Source organism: Balaenoptera acutorostrata, chromosome 3 (genome assembly GCF_949987535.1).
Source record: "Balaenoptera acutorostrata chromosome 3, mBalAcu1.1, whole genome shotgun sequence".
Classification (NCBI taxonomy): domain Eukaryota; kingdom Metazoa; phylum Chordata; class Mammalia; order Artiodactyla; family Balaenopteridae; genus Balaenoptera; species Balaenoptera acutorostrata.
The window spans coordinates 55,847,001-55,874,195 of NC_080066.1; the positions used below are offsets into that span (position 1 = coordinate 55,847,001).

General features: G+C 48.1%; 1 protein-coding gene and 1 non-coding gene across 2 annotated transcripts in view; one reads left to right on the forward strand and one right to left on the reverse strand.

Moving 5' to 3' along the window:
• The first annotated feature begins 5,923 nt into the window (after positions 1 to 5,923).
• Positions 5,924 to 27,195, forward strand: part of ATP10A (ATPase phospholipid transporting 10A (putative)) — a 181,854-nt gene continuing 160,582 nt past the window's right edge. Inside the window, 1 exon segment of the mRNA XM_007179130.2 lies at positions 5,924 to 6,637. Within this exon segment, the coding sequence (XP_007179192.2) occupies positions 6,171 to 6,637 (467 nt within the window). The 5' untranslated portion in view covers positions 5,924 to 6,170.
• Positions 26,029 to 26,134, reverse strand: LOC114237567 (U6 spliceosomal RNA). The gene has a single exon (XR_003623100.1). It is a non-coding gene; the product is annotated as a U6 spliceosomal RNA (small nuclear RNA).

Consider the following 27,195-nt stretch of genomic DNA (forward strand, 5'->3'; position numbering starts at 1 on the left):
CAAACACATTCCATTCCAAGAGCATGTTCGTAAGTCCAACAAAGTTAGCCTAGGTACCCAGCTAACACAATCGGCTATATAGTACTGTACTATAATAGGTTTATAATACTTTTCACACAAATAATACATAAAAAACAAACGAACACAAAAAATAAAGAAATCATTTTTAATCTTACAGTATAGTACGTTGAAAAGTACAGTAGTGCAGTATAACAGCTGGCATACAGGGGCTGGCATCGAGTGAACAGGCAAGAAGAGTTACTGACTGGAGAAGGGAGAGGAGGTGGGGGATGGTAGAGCTGAAGGATCGCCAGCAATAGGAGATGGAGGGCAAGCTGCAATTTCACTCACACCTGATGCTGATGGCACAGGTTCTGGTTGCTTGCTGGATTCAATTCTATCTACCCTCTTGAAAAAGTGATGTCTGGGTAGTAGCTCTTTTTTTCTCATCATAGATTACATGGTAGCACTGGATGGCATTCTGAACAGCTGCTGCAACCATCGTGTACTCTTCTACATTCGGATCCTGTGCCTCAAAAACTAGCAGTTCCTCCTCAAATAAGGAAAATCCCCTTGCCATTTCCTGCGTCGTAAATCTCTTCGGTTCTTCAGTTACTTCTTCTTCCTCTTGTTTCTCTGTGTCCTTTCTCTGGGCCCCCAAATCCATTAGGTCTTCATTAGTAAGCTCCTCATGTTGCACAGCAAGGAGTTCAATGAAGTCATCCTCTTGCAGATCTAGCTCCAGCTTCTCGCTGAGGGTCACTAAGTTGCTGAAGACCTGTTTGGACTCCTCATCCACTTTCTCAAATCCACGAAAATCATGAACAAATTGCAGGCAAAGTTCTTCCAAACCCCATTCATGGTGACGGCCATAACCTCACACCAAGCAAAGTCAATGTTTTTTATGGCCTTGTAGATATTATAGTCCTTCCAAAATTGTCACAAGGTTGTTCCTGATTCGTCACTCACCTTTACTGTCTGATGAAAAGTGTGACATAAACAATATTTCTTGAAAGTCGCTGTAAGTCCCTGGTGCATAGTTTGGATGAGCGATGCAGTATTTAATGGCAGATGCACTACTTTGACGTTGGGATGAAAGTCGTCCATGAATGGGGGGTGGCCCAGAGCGTTGTCAAGCAGCAAAAGAATGTTGAATGGGACATCCTTCTCCAAGCAATATTTCTCTACCTCCAGCATAAAGTGGTGGAAAAACCAATGTACACCAGACACATGAACTAACTTACATGATTGGACACGTGAACACATGTTCGCACCTTTGAAAGTTTGCAACTTAAGGTCTCTATGTAAGGGATATATTGTACCTGGAAGACATACTTCCAATTTTTCTACTGTCTATCCATTGCCTGGGTCTAAGCCACCTCCTATTTAATACACTGCCTTGGTTGCTCCCACTGGGCTCCAAGTCCATCTTCCATCTTTTAAAAGGGAAGATCAGATTCTTTCATCTCATGCCTTTGCTTGGGGCAGTCCGTGGCTTCCTGTTGCCCTTGGAACGAATCCAGAGAGGCCTGTCCCTTCCAAAGGCAGGTGAAGCCCTGCACGCTGGCCCCTGTGCCCCAATCCCACTCCCAGCCATGCTGTCCTCCACCCACATCCTGCTCTTTGACCCCAGACTGACATCTCTGGCTGGGCCTCCCTGCTGAGCTGGGATGTGTGCACCTGTGCACCCCTGCCTCCTGCACCTCGGCTCTTGGGCCCGGTGCCCACCTGCAGCACCCTCCCCCTGTCCCCCACACTGTCCTGCCTCAGCAACTCAAGTTTTTAGCTATACATCCTCAACTCCCTTCTTTCTTTCAGACACCACGCCCAGGCCACCAGCAGATTCTGCTTGCTTGAGTAGCCGCGTTCCAGCCTCCACCATGGCCACCCCGGCCTGAGCCACCGTCCCCTGTCCAGGGTCACTGCAATGGCTTCTGACGGCCTCTCTCTGCTGCTCTCACTCCTCTGCATTCTATTCACACAACAGCCGACGATCTTTTTCTTTTTATATAAATTTATTTTATTTTTATTTATTTATTATTTTTGGCTGTGTTGGATCTTCGTTGCTGCATGTGGGCTTTCTCCAGTTGCGGCGAGCGGGGGCTACTCTTCGTTGCGGTGTGCGGGCTTCTTATTGTGGTGGCTTCTCTTGTTGTGGAGCACGGGCTCTAGAGAGTGTGGGCTTCAGTAGTTGTGGCGCGTGGGCTCAGTAGTTGTGGCTAGTGGGCTCTAGAGCACAGGCTCAGTAGTTGTGGCGCACGGGCTTAGTTGCTCTGTGGCCTGTGGGGTCTTCCCAGACCAGGGATCGAACCCATGTCCCCTGCATTGGCAGGTGGATTCTTAACCACTGCACCACCAGGGAAGCCCCAGCTGATGATCTTTGAAAGCCTGAGTCCAGTCACGTGAGTCCTCCACCCAAACCCCTCCTAGCTTCCCCTCTCACTCAGCTAAAAGCCAAAATGATCTCCGTGATCCTCCAGGCCCTCCAAGAGCCCACCCTGGGGCCCTAGTCACCTAGCCCATCTTCTGGGCCCGGAACCCCACCCTCTCCTGCACTTGGCGTTTCTTCTCCCAGACATCTGTGTAGCTTGTTTCCTTAGCCTCTGCTCAGGGCTGCCTAGGAGAGGCCCACTCCGACAGCCCTAGCTACAGTAAGCCAAACACACCCCTCCCCGCCGGGTTGCCCGTGCCCCTCCATTTCCTGTGCCCGCCTTGTTGGAATTCCCACAGGAGAACACAGTGTTCCAGAGAGCAGGGACTTAGTGGTGTTCCCAGAGTGTCCTGTTTAGTGGCTGCCTTTGTTATGGGACACCGATTCCAATATGTGTGTGTGGGAATTCACCAGCTGGTGTCCTACAGTTCAACTCAATTATGACACTATCTACCTGACAAGAGCATCTGATCCCCCAGGGTAAGGGCTCAGTCTCACAAGACTGCTCCCACTTCAGGAGACAATCACAACTTCAGGTTTGTCAGCTGTGCTTCTGACAATAGATCAGCTATAGATTCTGGCTATAGACTGGAGTTTCCCAAAGACCCCCCTTCCTTGAGTTTGACTGATTTGCTAGAGTGGTTCACAGAACTCAGGAAAACATTTTACTAACTAGATTACCAGTTTATCGTAATAGGATATAACTCAGGAACAGCCAGCTGGAAGAGGTGCACAGGGCAAGGTGCGGGGAAAGCACAGAGTATCCATGCTCTTTGTGAGCCCTCGACACTCCCAGAATCTCCACATGATCACCACCCTAGAAGCTCTCCAAACACAGTCCTTTGGGTTTTTATGGAGGCTTCATTACATAAAAGTGATTAAAACCTTTGATTAATGGTAATTGATTCAACCCCCCTGCTCCCTCCCCTCCCCAGAGGTCATAGGGCTGAAAGTTCCACCTTCTAATCACTTAGATGGTTCCCTGGCAATTGCCCCCATCCTTAGGGGCTTTCTAAAAGTCACTTCATTAACATAAAACCAGGTGTGGTTGAAAGGGGTTTGCTATGAATATCAAGGCACCTTTATAGCTCTTATCACTTAGGAAATTCCAAGGGATTAGGAGCTCTGTGCCAGAAACCAGAAATGGAGACAAAGACCAAATATATATTTCTTATTATAGATCACAATATCACACTGCCTCTTCTACTAGAATGTTAGATCCGTGAGACAATTCTAATGAAAGAGACTTGCCCGGGGGTCAGCAGCAGGGCCTCCTTAGAACTCAGGGGTCCAGATGGCCAGCCTGGGAGTCCATCCAAGCCTGGTCCTGGCCCAGCTAAGAGTCTGAGAGTTTGGCTGACAGAAGACATCCAAACCCAAAACCCCTGCAGAGCAGTTAAGAGAGGTTTACATACCACTACACATATGTCAGAATAGAAGTAATTCCATGAGGTTCAATGGATCATGCGGTGTGGAAAACTTCGAGGCCAGATGAACTAGGCCTTAGTGGAAATACTGAATTTGGATTGGTGAAGAGCAGGTGGGGAGAGGTTCCCCGCTTAGGGAGCAGTGTGACTCACAGAATCTTGGAACCTTAGAGCGGAACATAGATGGGAACGAACAAGGACTGTTCTGAGAAGGGTAAGGAGACCTCTCCCTTGGGGCTGGTGGGGAGGAGGGCGGGGCAGAGTTAAATTAGCAAGTTGGTGCCTGTTCCCTTAGGGTCTCAAGGGATCTCTGCCTGAGGAGCCAGCCTTTGACTTTGTAAGCAGCAGGGGACTCCTGTAAGCTCCCGGGTAAGGAAATGAATTGAAGTAGTCAAGAAAGTCAAGTAACCGCTTTGGCCACCTGGGGACTGGCTGTAGCTGGGAGACTGGAAGGCAGGGAGACCCACCCAGAGGCTCTGGGGCAACCCTGGGGATACTGTAGGGATGGGAAATGGAGGGAACCAGCAGGCCCTGGGACCTCGCTGGGTTGGGGGATAGAGGAAAATGTGGATCCATGAGTTAGTTCCTGGAGACCAGGGAAATTGTGGTCCTTTGTGGGCTGTTAATACTCAATTTGGGATGCCACTGGTCCACTGTGAGATCTGATTTCTTTCCCTGAAAATGCAGGCACTTCAGTCAAAATTTTCTCTGATTTGGGCCTCCACACATCAATATGGTACCCCCAGGAATGGTGGAAGGAAACAGGCTTGATCGATGACATGGATCATTTTCTTAGTACCTGTCACTCTACCCTCCTCAAGCTGGATTCTAGTAAATATTGTGGTCCATGGCAAGGTTCCCTGTAGAGATGTGAGCCCCTGGCCTGGCTGGATGGGGTGTAAGCCAGGGTACGGGAGGTGAGGACCATCCTGAGAGAGCGTCATGGGGAAGAGGTAAGTGATTTGAGCAAAGCCAGGGAAGTGACTTGTCAGCAGGCACCTGAGGGAGGAACTCAGGTCAGCAGAGGCTGCTGAGGTGGTCCCTTGGGAGATGATAGTGTCCCAATGCAGTAAGAGAAATGAGGGGCTGGCCTGAAGGAGGAGGAGGAGGCCAGCAGCTCCCCAAATCCAGATAGGTGCTCCTCTCACCCAAATTCCCAGCCATGGTCTCCTGGGCAAGAAATCCCTTCTCACATCTGTACTTCTAAAGTGGCCAAACTGTCACCGCTGGCTGTAGTACATCCGGAGACGAGTCTTACTGTCCCCACTTGGGACTCCCCATACCTTCTGCCATGCCCAGCCTCTGCCCACCCTTCACACACTGCTCTCTCTGATTCCCTATGAATACTGAGGGGAGCCCTTTGCACCAACAGACACTTCTGCCACACCCTCCTGGGCCCCTCCTTCCCCTTCCAACAACCATCGTCAACGCCCCGTCACCGTCTGGGTCATAGAGGCCACTTCAGAACCAGAGCACACAAGGTATATTTTGGCCCTCAGGGTTTACCAGAGAGAAAAATCGACGGAAATAGAGCAAACCAAAGCCTGCCTTTGCTTAGCGAAATATTCCTCCCTTCAATTAAGGGGAAAAAAAGAAAAAAAAAATTCCTATTTAGGGAAGTAAGGAAAGGCAGTGATGATCATGAAAGTTCAAAGTCTAGTTCACCCAAGAAGTGAATCTGAAAGGGCAGGGTAAGGAAGAGTGTAGAGGCAACTAAGAATCCTCTTGGGGTCCCAGGAGCAGATGTCCTTGGTAAATAAGACATAAAAATCGGAGCATTGGTATGCCCTGGTTCATTTGAATTTTGATTCCAGTTGATTCCAGGAGGCTCGCAGCCTCCTGCACGGACTCGGGAAGAGCCCGCCAGCCTAGGGGGGCTGCGGTCCTTTCCTCCCACACTCTGCCGCCTCCTCTCTCCTCCGGTGGCGGGCGCGTTTGCAATGTGCTGGGACCGAACTGATGCTTCTGGGAAACGAAACTAAGCCGCTCTAAAGTTTCCAGCTCGGCTTTTCGTTTCCCGCTCTCCGCGGTGTCCCACGCTGGGCGCGGCGCGGGGCGGGGCCGGGAGCCGCCGGGGCGGAAAGGCCCGGGAGGGTGCGAGGACAAGGGGTCTCTGTGCGGCGCCCGGCCCCGACGGCGGGGGGGCGGTCTGGTCTGGGCTGGGCTGGGCGGGGCGGCCGCTAACCGCGTCTCTGTGCGTCCCGCAGGCGGGGAGTCCGCGCCGCCGCGCCGGGCAGCCGGCGATGATCACCTAGGAGGCTGGCGCGGGCGGGCGCGAGCGGCGGAGGAGCCGGGCGCGGCGACACGCGACCATGGAGCGGGAGCCGGCGGCGGCTGAGGAGCCCGGGCCCCCGGGACGGCGGCGGCGGCGGCGGCGGCGGCGCAGGGAGGTCAGGACGCGCACGGTGCGCTCCAACCTGCTGCCACCCCCGGGCGCCGAAGACCCCGCGGCGAGCGCGGCCAAGGGCGCGCGGCGGCGGCGGCGGTGCGGGGGCTCCCAGCACCTGGCCGACAACCGGCTCAAGACCACCAAGTACACTCTGCTGTCCTTCCTGCCCAAGAACCTGTTCGAGCAGTTCCATCGCCTGGCCAACGTGTACTTCGTCTTCATCGCGCTGCTCAACTTCGTGCCGGCCGTGAACGCCTTTCAGCCCGGCCTGGCACTGGCGCCTGTGCTCTTCATCCTGGCGGTCACGGCCTTCAAGGACCTGTGGGAGGACTACAGCCGTCACCGCTCCGACCAAGAGATCAACCACCTGGGCTGCCTCGTCTTCAGCAGGTGAGCGGAGCGGCGGGGCGGCGCTGGGTCCGCGCAGGGCCGGGGCGCTCTCGGAAACTTGGCGTTGGGCGCGGCGTGAGTGGCACGGGGTGGGGAGGCCCGGAGAGAGCGGCTCAACTCTGGGCGGAGGGCCGGGCCTCGAGGGGCCGGGGGCCGAGCCGGGACTCTGCGACTCGGGTCGCGGAGAACAAGAAACCGTAGATGTCGGGTTGCAGGGGTACCCTGTCCTTGATTGTCACTCAGACGCCGCTTCTGAGCCTAGGGATCCCAGGGCTGGAATCCAGAGGCAGCTGGGCGTCCTCATTCCCAGCCGCTCCTGCCTTATAAGTAAAAAGGAGGGAAATCTATTCCCGGGCGCCCCAGCCTGAAGTCCCAGCCTCAATCTTCAGCCAGGCTCCAAGCGCCAGGATGTTGAACGACTTTAACAACCTACACAGGAATGAATGTAAAGCTCGGTCTTAGATAACATTTCGTCTTGGGGCAACAGAGTGAAACTGCCGCCAAGTTCTGACATGCCAGGCAGAGACCAGTTAAAAGGGCAGGAGTAGTAACACAGGCGTCCATCCATTGACGTGAGCTGTGAGCAGGCCACCCAGCTAGGTGCCATCCCATAGTTGACTGTTTAGTTTTTTAAAAATTAACCCCAGTTTCCAGATGGAAAGACTGAGGCTTTGAGGGTTTTTTCAAGTCCTGTCCACAGTTAGTACCAAGGAATGTACTTCCTCTGGGCTCCTTCTGCTCCTTCTCTCTCCCTGCACCTCTCTAAAGTTTTGGATCCTCAGGCGGGACCTGTCTGGGATGCTTCTGTCTCTTCTCTCTTTACACTCCCCACCCCAAGAGAGCCACTTGGCTGCATACCCATCTTGGAGCTGTGTCTAGTAGTGGAGTCCACCTCAAGACCGCACCCCTCAGGAAGGCAGATGGTCTTGGCCTCCATCCAGAGCTCAGCCCATCTTTCCCTCCTGTTGTCTTTGCTTGAGTCTTGGTGTAGGGGCTGATATGGGCCTCTGAGGTGAAGGACATTAGCCTTGTTCAGCCACCATCACATGTGAGCGGACTCCAGGAAGCCCCTTGTACTCTCAGTGGGCCATGGTTATTCCTGCCTCTTAGGATAGTTTAGACGAAGACCATGAATGCCTTTGAGTATCTCTGACCCTCCCAGCAGCACTGATTGTGCCTTATACTTATTTTACAAATGAATAAACAGAAGTTCAGAGAGGTTAAGTAGCTTGCCCAAAGCCACACAGCTGCTATGTAGTAGCATTAGAATTTGACCCAGGTCTTCCCGACTTTACAGCTTTTACAATATTCTGGTGCTTGTGCTTCTTAAATTTATATAAGAATCAGCCTGAGGAGCTTATTAAAAATAACAATTTAACAACTTGAATTTAAGAATAAACAATTTAACAATTCTCAGGCTCCAGTCCCCAACACATCTGATAGGCTCATCTGGGATTGGGCCCAGGAATCTGTGTATTTAATTAGCACAGAGGTGATGCTTATATCATGACCCACTTTTGAGTAATGCTGCCTGCTTGCCATCAAGGGGTACCCGTTGTCCAGTCAGCAAGCATGACATTGATAGAAAGGGCTGTGGGGTTTCCTGGCTTCTGTTCCCCAGGCTCCTGAAGTCAAGAAGGGAGGGGGCATCCTTACGCAGATGTCCTCAGGGTCCCCCGTTCCAGCACTCCAGTCTGTTCTGCTCACCATGACCCCAATGGGGCTCCAGGTTTTAGTCTTTACACATGTATCACTTCTTGTTACTACTCAGCTGGTAGCTCCTGTAGCCTCCTTTTTAGGAATACTTAGGCCTCAAGAAACAGTTTATTTTCAGCTGACAAAGTGCTTTCGACCCATGAAGTCAATTAACCCTTAAAACAACCATCACCCCCAACATGCCCATGAGAAAACTCAGAGTGGAACCCCAAAGCAATCTCTGGACTCCATGGCCTTGGAATGCTTCATGGGATTCTGAAACCTTCATCTTCCTCGTGGACCCACCCGTCCGCATTCTCTTCCCCTTCTGCCCTGACCTGACCTAGGTTCTCAAAAGCTGGGTACAGTCCTTGGGGGCAAGGCCTTGGGGATAATGGTGCTTTCAGGAGGAGTTCCCCAGAACCTCTCAGTTCCCAAGTCAAATTCCTTGAATGCTTTCCTGGGGAGAGAATTGGCCTTCTTCCTGGGGAGGCTCCGTGGGTGTGAGATGGTGGCAGCTGTGTGTGGAGAGGAGGCCTGTCTGGAGGAGAGCCATCCCTTTTCAGAAGCCAGGTCAAACTTCTCTGGGCCCAGAAAGTCTGGGATGGGTGTTTTCCGGCCTAGGCTTTGAGTCCTGTGGATGTCTGAGTCCTCCCCGTCCTCCGATTGCATTCCACGCTGCATGTGGCTGCCTTGCTGCTGTTGCCCATCAGCTCAAACCAACACCCTGAGCTCTTCCTCACTGAGCCAGACCCAGGCCAGTCTCTGGAGAAGGGAGAGTCTGGGTTTCACCTGGAGCTTACCGTGGGGACCGATTGCACCGTGGGGCATGTCCGTGGGGGTCCTGGGTGGGGCTGCTAGCCCAGAGAGGCAGCTCAGGAGACTCCCTGCAGAGCGCACGAGTCTGAGGACCAGGGAGCGTGGCTCACGTGACAGAGTCAGGGCCCCCTGAGACTGCAACCAGGTCTTAACCTGTGCACAGGGACGTGTATGGCCTTGAAGTCAGGATCTCAGAGAGCTGGCACTGAGGCTGGCCAGAGAAGCCTGGGAAATGACATTTTATGTCAGGCCAGAGTTCGTTCAAGGCCTTTGGTGACTACAGAGGCAGTGGCCCCACAGTGGTGCACAGTCAGGGTCTGTCCTGTGTTGTGTCACTGCTCTGGTGGCTGTGAAATGGGGCTTCAGTCAAGTGCATGTAAATGCAGAGTGAGAGCAGACTTTAGTTGTGGAAGCCTGACCTGTTGACAGTGTCTCTGGAGGGTTGCTTCTCTGTGTTCTGACTGGAGCGTGCAGTGCATCAATGATTTGTACCGTTATTTATGTGGTGTGTCCCCGTAACGGAGTCCTTGGGTCCCCTCTCTGTGAGAATCCCCCATCAGGCTTGCTGGAAGTGCAGGTTCCCAGGTTCTCCTCCCCCCACCCCTGGGCTGCTGAGCCTCTGGAGGTGGGAGAGCTGGTGTCCACATCACGGCTTGGTTTGCACGAACAAACCTGAGTGGAGGTCCTATTTCCACGGCCTGAGCCCACGGTATCACCTCCTGGATTTCAGGCTGTGTTTAGGAAAACCCTCCTGAGCCAGCAGGATAAGAGCGCAGTGGGTGATCCTGGGGGTTCAGGTCCTGCCTGTGGCCCCCACCCTGGGGGAAAGTCAGTCTGAGCATCACTCGGCTGTGGGCTAGTGCAATGGGGGAGGCATGGAAGCCCTTTCTGGTCACGTAGACCTCCCTGGTGTTGGTGACAGTTGGCTGGAGAAGCCACCTCCTTCTGGGCACAGGTGGAAAGAAAGGGGATGACTGAGTTCTGTCCCCCTTCCCTCCCAATGTGACCTCAGGTTTCTGTTGCTGGGGGGCTTGGAGTTCACTTTAGCTGGCAGGCATCCACCTCCAGTACCAAGCGAGCATCCAGCTGGGACAGGGCAGGCGCCACCAGGGGCTGGGATGAAGGGGGCAGCGAATGACCACAGGTCCCAAGGCAGGTGGGACTGACAGAGGAGAGGGGACAGGAGTGCAGAGCCAGCCCAGAGAGTGGCGGTTCTGGTGGTGGGAAAGCAGAGCATGGTTATCAGAGGAGGAGCTGGGGGGAAATTTAAGAAGAAACATTCCTGGAAGGGGATTTGCCCAAGAGAGGTGAAGGGCGGAAGCAGGGGTCCAAGCACTCATCCACCTCTTCAACCACAGGGCGGGGGTGTAACACGTTAAAACCAGAAACCTCGCCCTTGCTGCCAGAAATGGAATGAGCCTCAGAGTGGCACAGCTTGAGGTGGGGGTCCTGCCTGGCCGAGACTCTGCACAAGCCCCCCTGCCTCACCTGCACTCCATTTCCTAACTAGTCAAGTGGGGTACTGGCCCCAGGTCCACGTGCCCCTTCTGGCCCTGATCCTATGGCCCTGGGAGAGTTTGGCACCCTTGTGCTATGGGCTCCCCACCCTCTGCCCAAACCCTGCCTGGGTTCTTGTGTAATGTTTTTTCCCTTTTGCTTCCATACGCTTTGAGATAACTCAAACACAGGCACCTTTCAGTGTCTGTCTCTAGGATGATGGAAACAGCAGCATTTCTGCATGAATTAACCCAAGATGACTTTTCCCTGAATCTTTTGGGCTTTGGGGGCTCTGTTCTTGGATTTGAGTATGGCATCTTGGTGTCTTTCCACCATCTTTTGGGAAAACAGGTAGTCAGGGCGTACTCTAATGCTTATCTTGGAATTACTCTGATATTTGTCTCTTCCCTTTCCTTTGAGTCTCGCTTTGTTTCCCCAGCTCATCAGGGTTATCTGTCCAATTTGCTTACCCTGGGCTTCATGATTTGTTTTTTCAGAAGAGCCTGAAATGGGACCTGACAAAGTTCTCCTTTTGTTTCTGTCCATTTATCTTGTCTTGGTCCTCCTTTCCTCCCTTTCCTGGAGAGCCCAGTCTCTTCCTCACCAGCAGCAGAAACATTTTGCCCCTGGGAAGCACAGCATCTTTGTCTTATTTGGAGTAAAAGATTTGAAGAAGCAGAGGTACCAGCGCAAGACCCAGGGGACAGGGACATATCAGGACAATGCAAGTCTTCTTTAAGCAGGGACATCCCTCTGGTGTGCTAGGTTGGGGGATACTTGAGGAATAATATTTGGACATTGCCATTCACATGGTTTTTTGAACTAATTTTTCTTTTGATACCTTTCATGAGTCATAAATAGGGTCCAGTTATAGAAAAAGAACCTATCTTTCCCTAAAAACTTGGTTGCCCTCAGGAGTTAGTCTTGTTCATGGGAAGGTTCTTTTTATACTTGTTAATATGAGCCAAGTGTCTTAGTGCACAGTTCCATCTTAACATCTCCTGATGGTCCTATTTTCACATCCCCATTTCACAGATGAGGAAACTGAGCTTCAGGGCTTGATAGCTGCCTTAGGGGCTCCCTATTAGGAGATGACAGTGCCATGGCTTGAGCCCAGAGTCATCCTGCTCCGACTCCATGTTTGTAGTTTTCTTGTACTTGTCATCTCCACCTCCTAGAGCAGTATGCTTCATTTAAAAAAAACCCAAAAGACAAAACCTTCAATATTTTATTTATCTCAGAGTATTTTCTAATTTCCCTGGTGATTTCTTTGACCCATTTTATTTAGGAATGTTTTAATTTCCATATATTGCTGACTTCCCCAAATTTCATTGTTATTGATTTCCAGTTGCATTCTATTTACACAGATAAAGAGCAGTGCACAGATAGGGAACCTCTGTGTCTCCATCACCTAGTTTAACAGTTAGCACCTCATGGCAACATTGTTTATCCATATTGCCCTCACTCCCTCACCCCCTTTTATTTTGAAGCACATCCCAGACATCAGGACATTTCTTCTGTAATGTTTCAGCATTTATCTTTAGAAAATCAACAACTATTTAAAAACCTAAACTACAATACCAGTATTATAAAGAATTAATATTAATTCCTAATATTATTAAATACCCAATCAATGTTCAAATTTCCACTTGTCTCATAAATGCCATATTTTTTTTTCAATTTGTGTGTTTGAATCAGATCCAGATAAGGTGGCCTCATTGCAATTGGCTGATCTGTCTTTTAGGGCTCCTTTACTCTTTTGATTTCCTCCTTTAAAATTCCCTTTCTCCCTCTCTCTCTCTCTCTTTTTACCCCTTGCAATTTGTTTTATTTATTTTTCCCCTTGCAAAATATATTTGAAGAAACTGAGTTATTTGTCCTGGAGGGTTTCGCATAGCTTGAATATTGCTGATTCCTTTCCTGTGGATCATGTAACATATTTCTTTCTACTGTAATTCCTGTGAAGTGGTAGGTGAGTCTCAATGCTTTATCAGAGTTTCATCAGGTTCAGGTTTGATTTTTTTTTTTTTTTTTTGGTCAAAACCACAAGCGTAGGTGGTGCACTTCCATGAGGAGGAACATAAAGTTCCTTGGTCCATCTTTTTGTGATGTTAGCAGCCATGATGATCATTGCCTACATCCATTTATTTGCTAGTGGTTGTGAAATGATGGTGGTCTAATTCTTTCATTTATTATTGGGAATACTTTCATAAAAAAATTCTTCCCCTCATCTATTGCCTGGTTTCCCAGTGGTACAACTCATATAGGAAAGAGAGAGAAATGCTTGATTTGGATCACTAGCATCTTCCAATTGGAACTAATTGGTTTTCTAAACTGTTTAAACTTTTTATTTTGAAATAATTTTAGACTTTATAGAAAAGTTGCAAAAATAGTATACCCCTAACCAACCTTCCTCTAATTTTAACATTTTACTTAGCTGTACTCCAGTTGTCAAAACTAAGAAATTAACATTAGCACAAACCTATTAAATTAAACTACATTTTTATTCAGATTGAAATGGTTTTTCCATTAATGCAGTAACAAGTATTGGTCAGTCCTTCGGGTACTGATCTTGTATCCTGCCCCCTTGCTAACTCATTTATTAGACCTAATACTTGTTTTGTGGATTCCTTAGGATTTTCTGTATATGATCATGTCTTGCTCCTGATCTAAGGGTGAAAACATTCAGTCTTTCACCATTAAGTGTGATGCTAGCTGTGGCTTTCTTATGGATGCCATTATCAGAGAAAGTTCCTTTCTATTCTTTGTTGACTTTGTTGAGGTTTTTTTTTTTTTAATTTTATTTTTTAAAATCCAGAAAGAGTGTTGGATTTTGTTAAATGCTTTTTCTTCATCTATTGACATGATCATGTGGCTTTTGTCCTTTATTAAATTAATATAATGTGTTACATTGATTTTTCTTTTTTTAAAAAAATTTTATTTATATATTTTTTATTTTTGGCTGTGTTGGGTCTTCGTTGCTGCATGTGGGCTTTCTCTAGTTGTGGTGAGCAGGGCTACTCTTCATGGCGGTGCATGGGCTTCTCACTGCAGTGGCTTCTCTTGTTGCGGAGCACGGGCTCTAGGTGCGTGGGCTTCAGTAGTTGCGGCGTGTGGGCTCAGTAGTTGTGGCTCGCAGGCTCCAGAGCACAGGCTCAGTAGTTGTGACACACAGGCTTAGTTGCTCTGTGGCATGTGGGATCTTCCTGGACCAGGGCTCGAACCCGTGTCCCCTGCATTGGCAGGCGGATTCTTAACCACTGCACCACCAGGGAAGCCCCTCTCATAGTGGTTTCGATTTGCGTTTCCCTGATGGTTAGTGATGTTGAGCACCTTTTTGTGTACCTGTTGGCTATTTGCATATCTTCTTTGGGAAAATGTCTATTCAGGTTTTTTGTCCATTTTAGTTGATTAGTGGCCTTATTATTTTTGACACAATTCTTTGAAAGCTTTCAGTGGCCTGAGAAGCCCAATATGTCTGTTTTGTTCTCCCATGCTGTGGTCTGGCTGGACCTTCATCTGATGGTCATTCATTATGGTGATCAGCTACTCTGCAGGTTTCACCTTTTCTGGAAGGAGTCAGGTGTCTCATCTGTGGGGGCAGTACTGCCTCTAGGTGTGTTTGCAAATATTCAGTTATCACAGTGACTGCCAGCCTTCCTAGGACTTGGTGCACCTGGACCAGGGTGCTGAATGGTATGTGATGCTCTTGCGTAGTTCTGGATAGTGCCACCCCATAAAGAACGCCCCTGTCCCCAAGACCAGTCAAGCCCTCATTGAAAAGCACTTTTGGAAGACATTTTAAAGACAAAGCTTATCCACGTTTCTGGATTCCTTGACTTGGGAAGATTGAGAGAGGGCTGTGTGTCTGCTAGGGTTCTGCCCTTTACAGTGGGGTGGTCCAGCTTCTTGTTGAATTCCCTTAACAAGGGAGCCCATTGTACTTATTTGTACAAGACTTACCTTGCTATATATAATGCACTGAAAGAATTCACAGGAAAAATGGAGAAGCTATTTTGATCTTTGCTTTTTTAGAATACACTTAGCTTGGCTTTCTATGTTTACTTGTTTTGCATTTTCCCAGAGTACAGTTTGTATACATTGCCCCCGACATACAAGTTGAAGTAGATATACTTTTAGCTAAAACAAAGACCTTTGTCATTAGCCTGTGTAGTTTTACCCTGGGTAAATGGACTGCTTTTGAAAGCATTTTGAAATATTGAAAGTAGCTTGCGGACTCCCGTTGCTAATCTCATGGACCCCTGATAATCTCGGGATGCTCCTGGTGGCTCAAGTATCTTCTTAGAAATGCACTTCACTGGAGAAGCACTACAGGGACATGGTGACATTAAGGCATTATTTGTTTAGATTAATAATTAGAAAGCAGTGTGGTGAGTTTTATAAATCCATTGGATGTGGTAAAATCATTTTTTTTCTTTGGTTTTAAAAATATCAATGAGTTAAATTCATTGACCTATTTGCAACAACAACCTACAGTAGGTCCTTGGTTTTCAAAAGGAGAACAAGTCTTGAGCAGCCAGGGTGGCTTCCTCCAGGAGTGACCTGCGTGCAGCGCTCCTCAGAAGAGGACTTCATGGCCCTTCTGAGATTCCAGAGCTTAGAAGAGTAGGAACGTCCCGTCAGCTCAGGATCTGCCTTAATTTTTCTTCTTCTTTTCTTTTTTTTAATATTTATTTACTTATTTTGGCTGCACTGGAGCTTAGTTGCAGCATGCGGACTCCTTAGTTGCAGCATGTGAACTCTTAGTTGCTGCATGCATGTGAGATCCAGTTCCCCTGACCAGGGATCGAACCCGGGACCCCTGCATTGGGAGCTCAGAGTCTTACCCACTGGACCACCAGGGAAGTCCCATCAGTGCTTTTCTGATGGAAATTTCTGCTCCTAAAGGACTCTAGTATCTGAGGGGTTAACGGAATGGGAGGAAGCCCAAGCTGTCACCAGGCGCTTTTCACTGCTCTTCTGTCCCGCCCTGTGTTTCTGTGTGCTTCCATGACAGCTAAAGAAAACCAAGTTCAGGAGAGTTCAGTTTTGGTTCCAATTTCTCTCCTTTGTCAGATGTGACCTTGGGGCTCTTGGCGGCATCTGCCCCATGGGTCAGCTGCAGATGGGGACGCGGGCGTGGCGCATGCAGGTGGATCCCACCTGAGCCGCCCTGGCTTCGTGTCCTGCCAGCCTCCTTCGGGTGGTGCCCAGATGCAGGGTCTTCTCCAGACGGTGAGTGGGCGGAGGAGGGTGCCCCGGGATTACTCAGGGTGCGGCCACCTCCCAGTCTAGTGCTGTTCTCTCCAGCGCCCGGGCGGACACACAGATGGGGCCTCTCCCCTTGCCCTTGGCCAAGTTGGAAATCATTTTCATTTCAGTTACAAAATCCATCCACTTTCTCTATCCCGGTCATCTTCAGGACCAGTGGCTCAGGAAATCTGTTGACTCAGAAAGCTCAGAGCGATCTGAGGCAAAAAGACACGGCAGGAAGAGAGTGGGTTGTTGGGAGGGAGGCAGCGTTTCTCTTGGGATGCTCTCAGCTTTTGTCTCTGAACAAACAAGCCATCTTTAAACGTGTGCAAGTGATTTGTTCCCTCTTCATTTAACAACCTCAGGATACACACAGCATGTATTTATTTTATAAAAGAGTACTTGTGCTAAACGGCACGATAGTTTAGTAGATGTGTCTTGTTTCTCATGACTAATTGGTAGCAGCCTAGGCCCTAGCATTCCATATTGCAGTTATCATCCTCATTCTTTTACTTTCTTTATTTATTTTGCCGTGACAGACTTTAGTCAAATCAGATGTGTGCAACTGTTCCTGGTATATTGAGACTGGCATTGGAACGTTTTCCACTTACAGTGGTTTTTTGTTTTTTTGTTTTTGGAAAGAAAAATCATTGCTTTTAAGCGGGGTGGAAAGTTTGATTCATTACGTTGAGGTCTGGTTGCTGTGTTGCCTCTTTAACAGGCTTGACGCTAGGCCAGGGCGCCAGGCCCGGGACTCCTTCACATCAGCTGAGCATCAGGGTGGGGCTGAGTCCCGGGGCTGTGGCTGCCCCATGGCAGGGGCGTCTTCCTGGTTCTGTGGGTACTCCCCACTGATCGCCGCAACCGCCCTGCTTCTGGCCTTACTTTCTTTTCACCCTGTTTTCTGTCTCATTGATCTTCTGTGACTTAATGGGAATTCCTTCACAGTGCTGCAGGGCTGGAGGAGGGGTGGGCTGCTGCAGGGACCGCCATGTCTGTTACTCTTGGCTCTGATCCCAACCACTGCATACAGTGACATCTTAAGTCAGTCCCTGCTTCTTCAGGCCCTTGTTTTTTTGTTTGTTTGTTTGTTTTTAAATTTATTTATTTATTTATTTTGGCTGTGTTGGGTCTTCGTTTCTGTGCGAGGGCTTTCTCTAGTTGCGGCAAGTGGGGGCCACTCTTCATCGCGGTGCGCGGGCCTCTCTCACTATCGCGGCCTCTCTTGTTGCGGAGCACAGGCTCCAGACGCGCAGGCTCAGTAGTTGTGGCGCACGGGCTCAGTTGCTCCGCGGCATGTGGGATCTTCCCAGACCAGGGCTCGAACCCGTGTCCCCTGCATTGGCAGGCAGATTCTTAACCACTGCGCCACCAGGGAAGCCCCAGGCCCTTGTTTTTTAATTGTCTGTGTTCAGAGGCTTTTTTTTTTTTAGTTAATTAATTAATTAATTTATTTATTTATGGCTGTGTTGGGTCTTCGTTTCTGTGCGAGGGCTTTCTCTAGTTGCGGCAAGCGGGGGCCACTCTTCATCGCGGTGCGCAGGCCTCTCACTATCATAGCCTCTCTTGTTGCAGAGCACAGGCTCCAGACGCGCAGGCTCAGTAACTGTGGCTCACGGGCCTAGTTACTCCACGGCATGTGGGATCTTCCCAGACCAGTGCTCGAACCCATGTCCCCTGCATTGGCAGGCAGATTCTCAACCACTGCGCCACCGGGAAGCCCTCTGTTCAGAGGCTTTGACATCTGGCCTTTGCCACCTGTGGGTGGATGGCTCCTCCCAGGACCAGCCAATTCCTAGAGAGAGCAAAGGACTGGCCAGTGAGTGTGTCTTTCATATGCAAACCAACCAGTCCAGAGCCCACACCCTACACACCCTTTTATCAGGCTGTCACACTCAGGGCCCCCAAACCCTCAGGGCCAGGTAGCAGACAGCTGAGGACAGCCCCTATGTCCCAGAGCCTACTGATACTATTCCTGAGCCTGGTTACCCTGCCTCACCCTGTCCTTCCCACGGAAACCACAGTGAAGTCTCTTGCCCACGTTTTCCCCCCACTCCTCTGCCTCCTGACTGCCGTGGTGCTTCCTCCGTGGCCTCTCCTCCTGGGAACTGAGAAACAAACTATCTTTTCACTGGCAGTGTCTCCTGATCTGTTGGCTTCCCCACACCTGAGTAACAGTAACCCTACATTAAGATGTGTCTCCACACAGCTACTACCCCAGGCCCTCTTCAGCTTTCTTGTGTGTCTGACTTCACCTCCTAACTTAGCTACTCCTGCTTCATCTGCACCTCTCCTGTGGTCTCCCCTCCTCATTGCCACCAGAGCTGTCTTTTTCGGTTTATAAATGTTACATCTTTTTCTTTGACTCTTGGAACCTCTTGATTAATCCCGATGTCATCTGCACCCTGCATGCTGAGCTGCAGCCCTGGACCTCTGTGCACAAGGTCCCGGGCCACCTACTCTCCGCTGTGCGGCACACACCTGTAGCCCCTCCGCCCCAGCACCCTCTCCCCATCCCCAGCCCTTTTCTCCAAGGCCTATTAACCGCTCCCTCCTGCTGCCATTCATACCTGGAGCAGGAGTCCCTCCTCTGTATCCTGGGTGTCTGTGCCCTTCCTCTGCTCCATATGCTCTGTCCTGTCCTGATCTCTGGGACCAGCCAGTCCTCACTGCCCCTGCTGTGATGCTGTGACAGGGCCTCAGCATCTTTGATCTAATGAGTGAACTAATCCTTGTGATACCTGAGTCGTGACACAATGAATGCCTGTTGGTAGAATAACAGCCCCCTAGAGATGCCCACATCCTAATCCCCAGAATCTGTGACTCTGTTAGGCTACATGGTACAGGGGAATTAAGGTTGGTTACAGATGTAATTAAGGTTGCTAATCAGCTGACCTTGAGATGGGGAAATTATTTTGGATTATTCTGGTGAGCCCTTAGTCTCATCACCAGTCTTTAAAGGTAGAGGAAGAGAGGGCAGGGAGATGCAACGTTTGAAGGACTCAACTGACTGTTGTTGGCTGTGAAGATGGAGGGAGGGTTCCCAACCTGCGGAGTGTGGGTGGCCTCTGGGAGCTGGAAAAGTCAAAGAAACCCTGTCTCCTACACCCTCCAGAAGGAGCACAGCCCTGCCGAGACTTCGGTTTTGTCCCCACGAGACCCATATCAGACTCCTGACCTCTAGAACTGTATGATAACACTTTTGTGTTGTTTCAGGCCACTGAGTTGTGGTGATTTGTTACAGCAGCCACAGTAAATGAACACATCCCTGTTGATGGGAGGATCTGACAAACAAATACCAAGTTCTTGAACCATAGCCTTTTGTGTGTTCCTATCGATTTATCTAGTTTCAGTTGAAAACATCTGTAGCTGTTTGAAATCAGCTGATGATACCTGAGAATTCCACGTTTGCTGAGTGGGGCATGAGGACATGGTAGAGTGGAAAAGAGGTGTTTACTTGTTTTTTCAGTTGAAATATTTAGTGATAAGACATCATACATGTCTCTAGCACTGTATACTTTTCAGAGATTTTATGAATTTGTGTGGGAAGTTCACAGCCAGCCCTGGAGGTGCTGATAAATTCTTCATTGACCCTCTCAGGAAATGGTGGCCCAGAGAGGGAGGTCTCGGCTCAGAGGGGGTGCACCTGGGGGGTGGGACAGATGGCTCTGGGCTCTGGGATCCCAGGTGACGCTACCCAGGGCCACCAGCCACATGCTGGCCGTGTGCTACCCTACGTGAGTATCCAGGGCCATTTTCATCTTGTGTGTGGGTGCGGATAAGGCTACAGCTGTTTAATTATTTCAGGCTTTTGAGAAAGTGTCTGAAACCAGATAGTTATCCTTACACATGCCAGGGCCCAGAATTTACCAAGGGTTAATGACCAAGAGCATGTATGCTTTTTAGAAAAGTTTAAATGTTGTAATGGATGTTCTTTTCAGTGTAGCTGGTTCATTTGAGCAGTAATCTCCAAACTTTTTTGATCTCACACCCTTCTAAGTCACAAGCACTTGTGTGTGTGCGCTCAAGATGGACTTATTTATGTATAAATCATAGACATGTAATGCAATGCATGAATATATAAGTGAATTTAAAAGTAAGGTAAATAGCAATTACAAATAAAAGTGGTGATGTTTTTCTGCACCCCAGTGATGGTGTGTTTTTGTGTATGAGCATGCCCTGGAGCATCCTCAGGTGGCCTTCTGTTTATCTTAGTTCACTGGAGAGCGTTGCGTGTGTTCAGATGCACAGTCCAGTTCATTCTCGGGATTTCTTTTATTTATCCAGGGCCACTTAGGAACCTTTAAAGAACCTCAGGCACCGCTAATGCCCACTGTTCACAGAGGGACGGTCCTTCCCTGTGTGCCATGAGGTCCGTCTGGTGGTCGTGGCCTGTGAGATGCTGGGTGTCTGGCTATGTCCACTTTCTGGGCACAGATGGCTTGTCAGTTCACACTGGGCAGCCTGAGCCACGCCGCATGGGCACACTGGCCACCTACCCTCCAGTGTGCTCTTTCCTGTGCTTTACTCTTAAAACCTTTTTATTGTGGTAAAATACACATAACATTTACCAATTTAACCATTTGTAAGTGTACAGTTCAGTGGCGTTAATTACATTCACATTGTTGTGCAACCATCAGCATCACCTGCAGAATTTTTTCATCTTCCCAAACTGAAATTATCCACATTAAACAACAACTCATTCCTGCCTCCTCCAGCCCTGGGCACCCACCAGTCTACTCTCTGTCTCTTTGACCTCACATGAGTGAAATCATACAAATTTGTCCTTTTGTGTCTGACTTATTTCACTTAGCATAATGTTCTCAAAGTCCATCCGTATTGTAGCATGTGTCAGAACTTCCTTCCTTTTTGAGGCTGAATGATATTCAGGGAGTATGTGTAGACCCCATTGTGTTCATTCATTCAGCTGGTGATGGACATTGTTGGGTTGCTTCCACCTTTTGGCTGTTGTGAGTAATGCTGCTATGAACATGGGTATACAAGTATTTGCTTGAGTATCTTGTGCTTGACCTTTATGGGGATGTTTTGCATGGATTTCATTTGGATGCCCTGGTTTCCAGGGGCTGTATCTATGTATTCAGGATGGCACAGTCAGGGTGCATCTAGGCAGCATGAACTATGGGGTCTTTCCCCACCGTTAGCTTTTGTGTGGCTCCCATGAACTAAGGAGGTTGCTTCAGCCCCTTACCTTCAGGTGGTGCTGCCAACAGACAGGTCTCCAGGAGCCCAGCCGATGTATCCGTAACCACACCTGTCTCCCCCAACTACACACCTGCAGACTTGGGGGCACTGCTGTCAACTTAGCCTGGGTCAGGTGCTCCCTCATGGTCCTGTTGCCTGGATATCATCCCGCCCTTTATCTTTGAGCTTGAGATTCCTTTGGGTCCAGAGGCAGCTCTGTTTACTGGCTGCCCAGGCACAGCTGTCGGCTCACTGCAGTGCACGCAGGTGGAGGCACCAGGTGTCACTGTTGCCGCATCACTGGGATGTCCTGATGCCCACACGTGCAGGAGAAAGGACCTGCTGACTTCGCGGTTCTGCAGGTGTGACTTGGTCTTCGCTGCCTTTGGCACCTTTCTCGCCTCTGTCATCCTTACTGGTGTTCAGAGTCTCCATCCTTGTTCACGCTTTGATTCCCCACGGTCAGAGCCCAGGGTGTCTTACAGCTCCTGAGAATCCCCGGCCAAGGTCTTGCTTGGTGAGTTCCACCTCGTCAGATGGAGGTGCCACCATCTCCCTGCATTTGGGGCTTTCTCCTGGGTCACTTCCACCCTTTTGATGGGGTCCTTGTTCTGGGCTGTGTCCCTTTTGGTCAAATCAGAGGCATGTGGTGACTGGTGATTGGAGGAAGATGGGGAGGGCCCAGTGGACCTAAAATCTGTCACTGAAGACAGGGAGGAGTTGAGATCATTCCATGTCCCTGAGGCTGTCACACCATCCCTGCCCGCATGGCCCCACCCCTGTTCCACGTCTCATTTTACAGTTGGGGCTAGGCCTGTCCCCAGAGGGTGAGTCTGCAGGTCTACAGTGCTGGTGGCTTTGCTGCAGGAGCAGGGCCAATGTGCCCGCCCCATCGCTTGCCTGCAGCCCTGCGGGATGGGCAAGGTGTGGACAGGGAGGGACCCCTGTCCCCCGCTCCCCGCCAATCAGAGTGCGTGGAGTGGCGGGGGGCCGTGGTGAGGGGACAGGTGGGGCTGTGCCCATCACTCTCACTGCATGATCGTGAAGCCCTTTCTGAAAGAGGCTGGTTTTCAACCTTCTTTTACTAATAAGTGAGTTCTTACTCTATCTACATTTTGAAAGCTTTCAGGAACACAGAAATTGTTTTTAAAGGAAAACAACTTTACTTATTTCCCTTTTGATTACCTGAGAAATTAATATATCCCTTTAAAAATAGGACATCATAAAAACGAATATATTAGGAAAGTGGATGTATAGAAAAATATTTCTTAAGCTTCATTACCCTTGTTCAGGCCCATAAAAGTTCCTTTGATTTGCGTCATAATTTAACTTGAGGTTGGAGTTTATTAATCCTCCTGTTTGTAGAAGGTCCAGCTGGCCAGAGGTGGGATGTACAGAGAAACTCCAGGATTTGTTATCTCAAGGTCATTTCCACTGAATGGCAAATTCTCTCCCTTTTTGAAAGCATTCAAGTTGAAATGTTATGACATACAACCAATGAGAAATAATAAACATGCTATCAAAGTGTATGACAAAGGCATTTTTTAATCCCTGTGTGCTTTGTGGCCTTGTGTCATTTGTTTCTCACATTTTGGCTCCTTCATATTATTTGGAGTGATAGTAAAGTAAGGTGTCATCTCCACTTGATTTATCTTGAGCAAAAGTTCCTAGTGTGGTGGGGTTTGTCATGGTTTTGGCAGAGGGGGATATTGTTGTTTTAGACAAATACTTCAAAACTATGCTTTAAGGCCATGGGAAGGTGGAGAAAAGTGAAAAGGAGACTCCAGCCCTTTCTGACAGTGTCTGTTGAGTGTTTGTGAATTTAGAGTTTCTGGTATCAACCAGAAACAGCATCCAGAAATTGCTTCTGGAACTAGTGGGGTCTGTGGCAGGAGCTGTGGGCTTGGCATGATTGACTGTGAGAGTTCAAACACTGGGAGTGTCATGTGGGTGGCCCAGCATCTGTCTTTATTTGGGGGATGAGTTCTTCTTGAACATCCTCAAAGGGCTGGGGTGAATTCTGAGTAGATGGAAATCTGCGGGGTCAGGGCTTAGGGAAAGATGTTGAAAGAAGCTGTCTTCATTCATATGTGCCTAAAAGAGCTGATGGTGCACACACGTGTGTGTCTGTGTGCACGTGCACATTTGCTGTCATAAGGGATGCAAGTGTCAACCTGCCACGCCCACCCCCACCCCCCCAAGAAAGAAGCATGTCTTTTCTGTACCAAATCTAGGCAATGAGTTGGGAACATCAGCTATTCGGTCTATGCAGAGGCAAATTTCAGTCAGTTTCTTAGAGAAGGTATTCTACTCCCTGCCGTTTAATTGCATCTCTGTCTGCTCACATGGAAGAGTTGCCTTCTGTCTCCAGCTTTCTGTTTTGAAGTTTGACATCCCCAGAGGTGTGGCCCCCTGGAACCCTCTGTGCACACTGATGTGGGTTTGAGTGGTGAGGAATGACTTGAGATGCCCCAGTCACACCTTGGGCCGATGAGGGGTGGAGGATGAGCCTTTGCTCCTTGGGTTCGCACCTGCTGTCTGGCACCGGGGGTGGGGGAGTGGGGAGGTGTGTGGAGTGACTCGGGTAGACAGGAGTTTGCACGGTTTTATTTTGTACCTCCGCTCCAACTTTAAATTGTTGGCATCTCCTGTAGCTGTTTAGAACACTAGGTTTTGAAATTCTGGATGGTGGAGGAAGGCAATTTTAATAGTTAAATAAAACTACTTGATAATAGAGTCAGAGTTCTAGCTGTAAAAGACACCTTATAAAATCGGAGATGACATTTGTGTCTGAGACCTTAAAGACTGCTGACATTAATCATATATATAGATTATGTAAATTCTATTTATCACAATATGAAAATGATGCATTTCTTATAGAAATATCTCAAAAATACAAGTAAACTGATGGTTTAGTTTCTCACAGTTCATTGAAACATGGTAGAAAAATTGAAAAACAGAGACTTCCTGGTTCCAGAACAAGATGGTGTAGATTCGCTTTTCCTAACTCCTCCCCTACAACCAAATCCTGGAAATAATTCAACAGACAACAGTCAAAGAACACTGGAAGCTGAGAGAAGAAGGCAGACTGGCTGGGGACCTGAGAACTTGAAGTATGATAGCACGGTGAATTCTCTGGGTCTCCTTTCTACCTCCCTTGTACATCCAGCCTGGGCATGGAGAGTCCTGTAACCAGAACTGCCAGCAAGTATAGACAAAAACAAAAAAGGCTCTGTGGCCAAAGGGGAAGCCCAACAGAGACCTAGGAGAGCCCCATCCCACACAGGGCACCAGCAGGCACTGATGCTCCTGTAGGAGCAGTGTTGGCACAGCTCTGGGTGCCCTGCTCTCCACCCAGTAGCATAAGGAGACCCAGGCCCAGGGGTGTCTGCCCACCCACCCACATCACAGAGGAAGGCAACCCAGGGAGGTGCCTTCCTATTGCATGTACAAAAATCCCAGAGTTAACATCATACTACTGGTGAAAGACTGATGCCTCCCCTCCTAAGAATGAGAACAGACAAGAATGTTAGCTTCATCACTCTTACTTGATACAGTACTAGAAGTTTTTGCCACTGCAATAAGATACGAAAAAGAAACAAAATGCATACAGGTTGGAAAGAAAAAATAAAACTTAATTTGCAGCAAACATGATTACCTATGAAGAAAATACTAAGGAATCTACCACCAAAACCAAGCCAAACCAAACCCAAACAAAAACAAAAAAAACTAGTAATCCTAGAGCTAATAAATGAGCTCATTAAGATTACAGCATACAAGATCAACATATACAAATCAATTGCATTTCTATACACTGACCATGGACAAGTGGAAACTGAAATCATAAACACATTACCAGGGCTTCCCTGGTGGCGCAGTGGTTGAGAATCTGCCTGCCAACGCAGGGAACACGGGTTCGAGCCCTGGTCTGGGAAGATCCCACATACCGCAGAGCAACTGGGCCCGTGAGCCACAACTACTGAGCCGGCGCGTCTGGAGCCTATGCTCCGCAACAGAGAGAGGCCGCAACAGTGAAGAGGCCCGCGCACCGCGATGAAGAGTGGCCCCCGCTCGCCACAACTGGAGAAAGCCCTCGCACAGAAACGAAGACCCAACACACCCAAAAATAAATAAATAAATAAATAAATAAATAAACACATTACCATTTATAATTGCTCCAAAGAAAATAAAATACTTAGATATAAATTTAATAAAGCTCATACAAGATCTGCATGAGGAAAATTACAAAGTGCTGATGAAAGAAATGAAAAGAGATCAGGGTAAATGTGGAGACATACCATGTTTATGGATTGGAGGAAGCATTGTAATGGAGATGTCAATTATCCCTAAAATTATCTTAAGTTTAACACAATTCCTATCAAAATCTCAGCAAACTTTTTGTAGACATAGGCAGGCTTATTCTGATATTTATGTGGAAAAGCACAGGTCATAGAATAGCTAAGACAGTTACGAAAAGGAATAAAATGGGAAGAATCACTTCCCAATATTAATGCTTGCTGTAGAGCTACAGAATTCAAGATAGTGTGGTATTGGCAAAAGGATAGTCACATATATCAAAGGAACAGAATAGAGAACTCAGAAATAAACCCACACAAATATGTCCAATTAATTTTTGGCAAAGAACCAAAAACAATTCAATGCAGGAATGTATAGCCTTTTAAGAAATTGTGTAGGAGCAATTGAATATCTAGAGGCCCAAAAAGAAAAAAAAAGAAAGAAAGAAAGGAAAAAATCCTAAACCTTACACCTCATACAGAAATTTACTCCAGAAAAATCATAGATTTAAATGTAAAACTACAAAACTTATAGAAGAAAACATTTTGAAAAATTTTTTTCAGGACCTAGGACTAGGCACAAAGTTCTTAGATTTGATACCAAAAGAATCATCCATAAAAGGAGAAGTTGATAAATTGGACCTCATCAAAATTAAGAACATTTGCTGTGGGAAAGACCCTGTTAATCTTCTCTGTATCGTTCCAATTTTAGTATATGTGCTGCCGAAGCGAGCACAAAGACCCTGTTAAGAAAAAAAGAAGACAGATTACAGACTGGGAGAGAATATTTGCAAATCACATACTCAACAAAGTGCTTGTATTCAGAATATATAAAGAACTCTAAAAATTGAACATTAAAAAAACCTAATTTGAAAATGAGCAAGAAATGAGGAGACATTTCACTGTAGAAGATATGCAGGTGGCAGTAAGCACATGGAAAACGTTAAGCATCCTTAGATAATAGAGAAATGCAAATTCAAACCACCAGGAGATATCACTGTACATCCACTAGAATGGCAAGAACAAAAATGGTGATAACACCAAATGTTGCCACGATGCAGAGAAACTGGATGTCTCAAGTATTGCTTGTGGGATTGTAAAATACACCCACTTTGGGAAATAATCCTTTTAAAACCATAAATAGAATTTCTCTATGAACCCAACTGTACTCTTGGGCTTTTACCCCAGAGAAATGAGGATTTATTTTCACACAGAAATCTGTACACGAGTGTACACAGCAGCTTTATTCATAATAGCCCAAAGCTGGAAACAACCCAGGTGTTCAACGGGTGAATGGTTAAACAAACTGTGGTCCATCCACACCTTGGAATGCTACTCAGCAATAAAATGGAATGAACTGTTGTTACATAACCACTTGGATGGGCCTCAAGGACATTTTACTGAGTGCAAAAAGCTGATTCCAGAATGAAACATGCTGCATGATCCCATTTACGTAGCATTTGTGAAATAACGTAATTATGGAACAGATTAGTGGTTGTCAGGGGTTAGGGATGGGGAGGATGGGTGTGGCTACAAAGAGGTAGCATTGAGGGGGTACTGTATCTTGATGTGGTGTTTATAAGAGGTTACACATGGAAAATCACATAGAAGTACACATATACATACACAAGTGCGCTTAAAGCTGGTGAAATCTGCATAAGCTCTGTAGTTTATACCCTTGTCAGTTTCTTTGTTTCAATATTGTACTCTGGTTATGCAGAAATGCAGGATGTTAACATGGGGGAGGCTGGCTGAAGGGTGCATGGGCCCTCCCTCTACATTTCTTTGCAACTTCCT